This window comes from Arachis stenosperma, chromosome 9 (genome assembly GCF_014773155.1).
Source record: "Arachis stenosperma cultivar V10309 chromosome 9, arast.V10309.gnm1.PFL2, whole genome shotgun sequence".
NCBI classification, from domain to species: Eukaryota; Viridiplantae; Streptophyta; class Magnoliopsida; order Fabales; family Fabaceae; genus Arachis; species Arachis stenosperma.
Genome location: NC_080385.1, coordinates 145,873,055 through 145,882,733, shown reverse-complemented (window position 1 = coordinate 145,882,733; position 9,679 = coordinate 145,873,055). Strand labels below are relative to the sequence as shown.

Below are 9,679 nucleotides of genomic sequence, written 5' to 3'. Positions count from 1 at the left end.
AAATTTTATTGTATTTTGAAAAAATATTATTATCAATTTTATAATAATTAAATTTGGAAATAAATATCTCATTGTACTTTAAAATCATAATATAGTTAGATTTTATCATCTTCTCATCTTTATTTATCCAACAAATAATCGTATAGATACATATATAATAATTTATACATGGTTGGAAATTTTTTAATGATCAAAGTAATAACCCGGATGTCTATATCTAATTAAATTAATTATACAAGTTTTGTGGAGAATTAACTTATATTAATCAGCTGCCGTAGCCAACATGCCATTACCAGCCACCAAAGATGAAAGATCAAATAATGCTTCTATTTTTTTATCATTTAATTCTTAATTTTTTGTATTCTTCCTACTAATTTTGAATTCTTTTCTTAGAATTAGAATATTGGATAGCTACATAATCCAGCTTTGTTGAGAATCTCATTTATGTTATTGGACAAAAAAATGTTGTTTGTAATCTTATTCATATCAATAAATACTTGTTACTGTACTATCTTTTGATTAAAAAAATGAAGCTTTTTCTTTCCTTCCATTAAATATATATAACATTCTTATTTTGTTTCACAATATTATTTTGAAAATTAAAAAATTCATGTTGACCAATGACCATCATATTATTATTCCACGGCTTACTCTATAAATAAAATCTAGACGGCATGTTGGACATGGTAACACCTTGAATTCTTTACTATTGTCTTAGCAAATTAAAACACACACACCACATACAAGAATCAGAAATTCACAGCAATAATGGAAGATTTGAAGTTACATGGATTTTGGTATAGCCCCTTTACAATGAGGGTGGTATGGACCTTGAAATTGAAGGGTCTATCATATGAGAACATTGAGGAAGATCGCTTCAATAAGAGCCCTCAACTCCTTGAATACAACCCTGTGCATAAGAAGACCCCAGTGCTTGTTCATGGTGGAAAACCAATTTGTGAGTCCATGCTCATTCTTGAATACATTGAAGAGTTATGGCCACAAAATCCATTGGTCCCTCTTGATCCCTATCAGAGGTCTCAAGCAAGGTTTTGGGTTACATATTCTGATCAGTTGGTATGTTTATTATAAACTCAATCATTATTTAATTTTAAAAAAATTCATCCGAAGTTTAACCGGGATTTAATCATATATGATAAAATAATATCTCTATGTATAACTTATATAATTTAATTTTTTTTATTTAATATTTTAAATCGGTTAATCGTTAAAAATACATTGATTCAACCAATAATTATTTTTTATCAATTCATTACCAAACAGACAATTTTTATCTTGAATGGGACTGACCATTTCGACTCAATTTTCTTGTAATCACCGTCTTCAAAATCTTGCTTATTAGTTAAGTCATATTTTTATTCTTAATATTAAACAAAATATTCTACAATTTATTTTCTTACAAGATTACATATTGAGCTGATTAATTTACAATAATGTATTATATTTTCCTAATTTATTATATGTCCAAGCATTTAGTAGTTTTATACATGGACTAAATGTGTGAATTAATATATGTTTGGGGCAATGCATAAAGTTTCCTGCAGTTGTGCAGTTGATTTTGGTCGACATTGCTGATGATGAAGAGAAGAAAAAGGCCATAGAAAAGGTCCAAAAACTTCTAAAAGATGTTGAAGATCAATGCTTATTATTGGTTGATGAGAAACTATTCTTTGGTGGTGACACTATTAATATGGTGGACATAGCTTTTGGATCAATGATCAAATTTCTTGTAGCTATGGAAGATTTGAATGAATTGAAGGTTCTAGAAGCTGAGAAATTCCCTCGTTTGCATTCATGGTTTAATAATTTCAAGAATGCTCCAATCATCAAAGAAAACTTTTCTGATAGAGAGAAAATGTGTGCTAACTTAAAGTATATCAGAAAAACAATAAGAGAATTGGAATCATCTGCCTAGTTCAAGAAGATGGTTCCTTTTTATGAATTTAATAATTCTTTGGGATGATTCTATTTATTTTGTTGTGAAAATAAATCAAGTTGTGAAGATTTCAATTTGATTACCTGTACTATTTATTTGTTTAAATAAATCGTTGATATTTGTTATTTTTAATATTTTATTAGTTGTTCAATTTGTTAAATCTTTTCGCATTTATGATATTCACAAATTAAGAAATTTTAAGTATTTAATTTAAGATTTGTTTGGTAAACTTCTAATAATTTTTTTAGTTATTTTTTAAAAGATTTTATAAAAAAATTTAAAATAATTTTATATTTGATATTTCATGTGAAAAGATCTTTTTTATCAATTATGTTTGATATAATAATATAAAAATATTTTTTGTTTATTTATTATGTAAAAAATATTTTTTTTAAGAATAAAACTTTTTAAAAAAGATGCAAATTGTGACTTTTTAAAAAAGATATTTTTTATTTTTATACTGCTATTATTTTTATTATTAAAAATTTATCAAACACGTTAAAAAATATATAAAATTTTTTTTTTATTAAATTTAAAATCGGTTTTTAATTGGTTATAAAAATGAAAACCGAATTTAAAAATAATTGGTTTTTGAATAAAAAAACTGGTTTTTGAAAAAATAAAATTGGACCAAAAATCAATTTTAAAAAAAAACTATTTTTTTTAAATTTAATTTTGGTTTTAATTAATTGGTTAAAAAATATTTTTTTAATTTGATTTTAGTTAACCAATTTTAAAAATATGGATATAATTTTTAAAATTTTTTGTAAATTGGTTAACCAAAATGCGGTTATGATATTTTAACCAGTTAACTACATTTTAGTTTTTTAATGTACACCCCTAATTTTTTTATTTTCCCTTTAGTATTCCAAGCTTCGATTTTCTATTGTTCTTAGGCTCACAGTGGTAGTGGTGCCCCCAATTATGTAGGTAAGGTGCAAATGAGAGCTGAACCTCAATGGAAGCTCATTTTTTCGGTAAGGGGTTCTTCGGATGTATTTTTGGTGCAATATTAACGTCGTAGGAACCCCCTCACGCCTTAGCGAAGATGATTTACAGGAGCTTTGCAATGCTGGTGCGATCTGAGGCGGGGATGGCACTAAGGAAAATTACGAGTTTTCTCTCCCTGACCCTCAAAAGCGGGTATGTTATGTAAACATGGACTCTCCCTTGGTTCTTGATTGGATGTCAGTCTATAAACCCATGTTTGATGTCGTAGGAGTTCGCTTCCCCTTCTTTGAGTTTGTGGACTTCTCAACTGATGCAATGTTCCTCCCTCGCAGCTCCATTCTAATAGTTGGGCGGCTATTAGGTACTTCAAGCTTGTGTGTGAGTATCTGTATATCCTGGCTGTTGTTGATGTATTTTTTTTATTTTATTTTTTCCTGCTCACCATGCCTCTTCGAAAGGACAAACACAAGAAAGGGTACATGTCCTTCTGGGCCGTCCAAGGCTGGAAAATAATCGGACTTTTCTAGAACTCCTTTCATGGGTTCAAGGAAGATTATTTTCAAGTGAGACCGGCGAGGGGACATCACCCCTTCTGGCTTACCTTGGTAAAGGTGACTCATAAGGTCTGAGTTAGGAGAGTAAAAATATTGTCGAGGTATTAACAGTCATTTTTTGGAGTAGGCCATTGAACCCTCGACATGTGATAGGCGATTGGGAGGCCGGTTGCCAATACGTGGGTAAGATTCTTTCTTTTTCTTTCATTTCTGAGTCATCCTTCTTAGTATCTTTTTTGTTATGATCTTCTTCTTTTGAAGTTGACATGGCTGGCGGGCTTACGACTATAGAGAGCCTCATGGCTGCCTTCCTCGACGTGGAGGATGAGGAGCAGCCTTAGGCTGAGGTGGTCCTGGCTTCTAGTGCTAGCGAGGGGTCTCGCAAGGTCATTGTTTCCCAGTCTAAAGGTGATCTTCATGAAAATATGCCACTGTCTCCCCAGAAAAAGTGGAAGATGGCACTAGATGAAAAGGGGAAAGAAGTGGTCATTCCCTTCGTGATGAAAAAGGCATTTGATACCCCGACTTTTATTGACGAACATCTGCTTCTGGAAACAAAGGAATATTTTGCTTACTGTGACTTGGCCACCAAGCGAAGTGGGTATGCCGCTCCTTACTCCGTTCCGCAACGATGGTTTGCAAGACTAAAACAGTTCTCGAGCAATCACGAATATTAGACGAAAAGCTTTGCCAAGCCCAGTCTGCCTGAGCTGAGAGGGATGCGGCGGAAGTTGCTAGGGTTATGATTGAGAAAAAGGTTTAGGAGGCCAGTGATGAGATCCAGCGTCTTACTGATCTTGAGACTTTCTTACAGGTGGAGAAGTCAAAAGCAGAACATCGTGCTGAGGAGGTGGAGAAGAAAGTGCCGAGGATGCTGCGAACGTTTTGAGAAAGAGAAACAATGAGATTGTGAGAAATGCAAAGGAGGTCATTTCTGTTACGAAAGAGTCGTTGAATTCACAGGTCTCCCTCCTTTTCCTCGACTTTGACATTTCTTGGATTAATGCCTTTAAGACTATCTTTGATGGACAGATCGTGGATCTCGGCTTTGAGAAGAAGGCTTAGTTTTTCCTTTTATATATATATATATATATATATATATATATATATATATATATATATATATATATATATATATATATTGTATGCCTGAGGGGCCAACTTAGTATACTTTGGTTTGGATGTTGAAATCGTATTTATGACATTTGGTTTTAAGTTGTCAAATTTCATACTGCGTTTTGTTTTGGATATTCACTTTTGAGGTGTTTCTGAATATAGTTTCCAAGTTGATTAGTCCTGTGATACCGTGTGTGTAACTTAAAAAATAGTTAAGATTCTGTGCTAAACTATAAGCAGGTAACTTATGAAATTGACTGTTAAAGTGTCATAAACAACTTAAAAAGGAATTTTTTGGGTATTGTTAAAATCTTTGACCTTTGTGGGTCAAAAGGTGAGAAAAAAGTACCCTCTAGTGGGTAAAATGGTAAAAAATAACGAGAGAGAACTATAAAAAGTCCAACATTTACTTTTTACGAGTAGAACTTTTTAAGGTTGATGACGTTCCAAGTTCTCGGGATTATGGAACCATCAGCCATTCTAGTTGGTAAACTCCTTTGCCACATACTTCTCAGACATGGTAAGGACCTTTCCAATTTGCCGCGAGTTTCCTTTCACCTGGCTTCCGGGTTCCTATATCGTTCTGATAGAGCACTAGATCTCCGTTCTCAAAAATTTATTTCTTAACACTTCGGTTGTACCTGAGTGCTAGTTGTTGCTTGAGGGTTGTCTCTCTAGAGTGAGCTAGTTCCCGAACCTTATCCAGTTAGTCTTTTTCTACTACTTGGTCAAAGGTTCCGATGAGGAATCTAGGACTTAGCTCCACAGCTTCCACGAGGATTACTGCCTCCGTGCCGTAGGTTAGGTGGAAAGGAGTTTCACTAGTTGCCAATTGTGGGCTAGTGTGACACGACCAAAGAACCGAGCTATGTTCATTTGCCCAATCGCCCTTCTTCTGTTCCAATTTCTTCTTGACACCCTTTAGAATCACTTTGTTGGCGGCCTCAAATTGACCATTGGTTTGGAGATGCTCAATTGAAGAGAAATATTTCCTAATCCCCTAGTCCCTCGAGGAAGCTGTGGAACTTTTTGTTGGCAAATTGGGTGCCATTGTCTGAGATGACGACTTTTGATATGTCGAACTAGTTGATTATCTGTCTCTAGAAAAACTTCCTGCACTGGGTTGTCGTATGCTGGCCAAAACTTCAGCTTCGATCCACTTGGTGTATTGTCGATGGCCACTATGAGGAACTTGAGTTGTCCTGGGTCCTTGGGGTGAGCCTATGATGTCGACTCCCTATATTGCAAAGGGTAGCAGAACTAATATGGGATTGGGAGATAGTTTGTCTGCAGAAACTTTGTGAAAATTTCCATCCTCTTGGCACTTGACACATGACTTGATCATGGACTATGGTTGGCTAGTAGTAACCATCTCTCACTAGCTTTTAGGCTAAAGCTTTTCCTCTCATGAATGAAGGAATGGTTTTTCCCTAAGGAGTTTGTGCTAGCCAGCTTCGACAGTAAGTCTGCCCCATTATTTCTCTCTGGGAACATGTTGGATTGTCACCTTGTCAAAGTTTGCGCACAATTCCTTAGACTTATCTAGGTATTTCTAGAGCAGGGTATCTTGGGTCTAGTATGTCTCGTTGATTTGTGACGTGACAACTTGGGAATCGCTTTTGACCTCCAAACTCCTGACCCCGAGTTCTTCAGCTAGGGAAACCCAGCTATGATGGCTTCATATTCTGCTTGGCTATTTGACACCAGAAACTCATATTTGATGGATTGCTCACATAAGACTTCATCTAAGTTTTCCAGGATCACCCTTGCACTGGCCAAAGTTTGGTCAGAAGTTCTATTTACGTTGAGTTTCCACAATGGAGATGGGGGTCGGGGTCTTGGTTGGCCATTTTGGCCTAAAAATCCGCCATGGCTTGAGCCTTGTTAGCATGCCTTGGCTGGTAGGCAATGTTGAATTACAATAGTTCCACGGATCAAGTCATCATTCTACTCGCCAAGTTGGATTTTTGGAGCACTTGCCTGATGGGTTGATCTGTGTGTGCCACGACTTGATGCCATTGAAAATATTGCCATAGCCATCTTAAAGAGATGAGCAAGGCAAAGGCTAAATTCTCCAGCTGTGAATATTATAACTCCGCATTTTGAAATACTTTACTCATGAAGTATATCGGAAACTGCTCTTTATCCTCTTTTCGAATGAGAGCCGCCTTCATGGCTTCATCAAAGATTGGCAGATATAATAACAAGGGTTCTCTAACCTCTGGTTTTGCTAGCACTAGGGGTTTCAATAAGAGTTTTTTGAAGTGCAGAAAAGCTTCCTCGCACTCCTCTGTCCATTGGAAAGTTATTCCTTTTTTCATTAAGCTAAACAAGGGTAAGGCTTTTTGGCCAAAGGCCTTTAAGAATTGGGAAAGGGCTGTGAGTCACCCAGTTAAGCTTTGGATATTTTTAACAGATTCTGGGTTAGCCATCTAGATGATCGCATCACATTTTTTCAAGTTGGCCTTGACTCCCCGCTGCTTTAGCATGAAGCTGGGGAACTTTTCGGCCTCCATTGTAAAAGCACACTTTGTCAGGTTCAAGTGCATTCTGTGTTTTGGAGATATTAGAACACCTGTTACAGATCTTTTAATAGAGATTCTGCTCTTGTGGTCTTGATGAGCATGTCATCAATGTACACTTTCACCGTTTCCCCAATTTGATCTTGGAAATCTGTCATGAGCCACTGGTACGTGACCCCAGCATTCTTCAAGACGAATGGCATAACTATGTATTAGTAAATGCCAGCTGGCATGATAAACACTATTTTTTCTTCATCAGGACAGTGCATTTGTATCTGATTGTGACCGGAGTAAGTATCCATAAAGATTAGATACTGTATCCAAAAGCCGAATAAACCATGTTATCGATGCTGTGCAGTGGGAAAGAGTCTTTAGAGCAAGCTTTATTGAAGTATAAGTAATTTACGCACATCCTTTATTTTTTGTTAGGTTTTTTTACAAGCACTACGTTTGATAGCCAGGTCGAGTAGGTGAGTTCCCGGATAAATCCGGCTTGAAGAAAGCAAACACTCTACTTTTTGACCTTGATTGCCCTTTCTGCCGACGTCTTTCGTTGCTTTTGCAACACTGGCATTGCCTCCGGCTTTATGACAAGTCAGTGGGATATGAAACCAAGGTCCAACCCTGGCATGTCGGCGCGAGTCCATGCAAACAAATCTCTATTTTCTTTTAGGATGGCTGTCGCGGGGCCTTGAGCTTATGAGGTAAGTTTTGGTTGAGGAAGTTGTATTTTTCTTCTATATCGCCTATTTGTACCTTCTCAAGGTCCCCTTCTGGTACTAGTCGAGGGCATTTTTCCAGTCTTGCGTCTAAGTCGGCGACGAAAATTCTTGCAACATCGCGAGATTTCTTTCGCATGGCGTTGTTACAGGATATTCTTGATTCTACATTGCCGTGGATAGTACCAATGGTCTCATCGTCTGCCCAAAACTTCATGGTTAAAAATTTAGTGAACATCACTGCGTAAAAGTCATTAATGGGTTTTCTTCCCAAAATGACGTTGTATGTAGTGGAGTCTTTGAGTACAATGATGTCAGCCATGACTATTCTCTTCATGCTTCCGCTCCTTATGCAAATCGGGAGCCTGACTGCCACACCCGGCTTCATGAAGAAATCTCCTAGATCAACTACACTGTGTTGGTGGGTTTGGAGATTCTCATCCCAAGATTGGAGTCAGCACCTGTATCAACCAAGATTCTTTTCACGAGGCTCGTTCAAACCCTGGCTGTGATGACCATGGGTGGGTCATCGGCCATGTAATCGAGTCAGCAATCTTGTCAACCAAAAGTGAAATATGTGGGCAGCTTCCGTATTTCGAGGTGGTCTCTGTAAGGACTTTGAACTCTTTCCTCTGGGAGGATTTAGACTTTTGCTCTAGTTGTCCAACCACAACATTAACCACGATGGTAGGGTATATGTTGGTTTCGTCCCTTGGGGGTACTCTGATAGTTTTGGGGTTGCGCCTCTCTTGCCGTTCTGGCAACCATTCTTGGGTGGGCTTCCTTGGTTTGTGAATAATTTTCATAAACTCGAGAAGCTTTCGGTCTCAAATGGCCTGCTTCAAGGAATCTATTAGATCAAAATAATCTTGGGTTCGGTGCCCGTAACCCCAGTGATTAATGACTTGTTTCCCCTAGTTCGTTCTTTGAGCTGCCTAGCTTTCAGTATGACTCCCCGGTTAGCTATTTGTTGGTAGACTTCTGCAATTAGAGCGGTTAGGGGGTGTAGTTGGTAAACTTTCCAATTCTCGGGGGACGGGGATGCTTGCTCGCCTGGTCCTCACCCATTCCCTAGTTTTGGGGGACGGGGGATGGGATGCGTTGTTGCTAAGGGGCACTAGTGGCATTCCATTTGGTGGCTGCCACGACCTGCTTACTTCCTCATCATTTATGTACTCTCTTGCTATCTTTTGGATCTCGTGCTTGGTCTCTATGGGATTGATGGTTAGGTGCTTTCAAAAATCATGATTTGTTAGCCTAATGGTTAGGTAAAGGCTTGCAATTGAATATGTAAGGCTGTCGATCTCTACACATTCGTCATTGAACCGATCTAGGTACTTCCTCGTGGATTCATTTTCTTGTTAGGTCACTTCTAAGAGATTTATGGGGTGCCTAGCCTTGGCGATTCTGGTGGTGAACTATGTTAAGAATTTTCAGGATATATCTAAAAAACACTTGATAGACTCTTGTGGCAAGGAATTGAACCATTTGATTGTGAGACCATTGAGTGTTACAGGAAAAACTCGGCAACACACCGCATCGGAGACCCCTTCCAAGTTCACTTGGGATTCAAATGTGGTTAGGTGTTCTTGGAGGTCTTTAGTCCTGTCATATCGCATGTCTGTTGGCTTATCAAAGTGCTTCAGCAGGCAAATCTGGAGGACCCTACTAGCAAAGGGAGTGACCCCCATGACTAAGGCTCATTGTGCCGTCTCCTTTTTTTATTGGAGACCTTTCGTGTCCCTGAGCTTGGCGCTCACGCTGTTCATTACTTGGGGAATGCGAGCTACTGTTGCAAGAGTGATTCGAGTTGTTTTTGCCTCGTTGCCTTCCGGTTTGCGTTCTGGCGAGCCAGAGCGA

At 37.7% G+C, this 9,679-nt stretch overlaps 1 protein-coding gene across 2 annotated transcripts; it reads left to right on the top strand.

Annotated features, from left to right (window-relative positions):
* Window positions 1-707: 707 nt before the first annotated feature.
* On the top strand, window positions 708-2,089 carry LOC130951385 (probable glutathione S-transferase). Of its 2 annotated transcripts, none has more exons than XM_057880035.1 (2): window positions 708-1,077; window positions 1,574-2,089. In XM_057880035.1, the coding sequence occupies exons 1-2, from the start codon at window positions 769-771 to the stop codon at window positions 1,934-1,936; spliced, it is 672 nt and encodes a 223-aa protein (XP_057736018.1). In that variant the 5' UTR covers window positions 708-768; the 3' UTR covers window positions 1,937-2,089. The 2 variants fall into 2 exon arrangements, with proteins under 2 accessions (XP_057736018.1, XP_057736017.1); XM_057880034.1 differs by having other exon boundaries at window positions 1,556-2,089.
* The last annotated feature ends 7,590 nt before the right edge of the window (window positions 2,090-9,679 follow it).

What these genes read in the sequence shown, in the direction of transcription:
- LOC130951385 (XM_057880034.1), top strand. Translation starts at nt 769, where the DNA reads ATGGAAGATTTGAAGTTACATGGATTTTGGTATAGCCCCTTTACAATG. An exon ending in TTACATATTCTGATCAGTTG is followed by an intron (nt 1,078 to 1,555) that starts GTATGTTTATTA and finishes CAATGCATAAAG; the next exon opens with TTTCCTGCAGTTGTGCAGTT.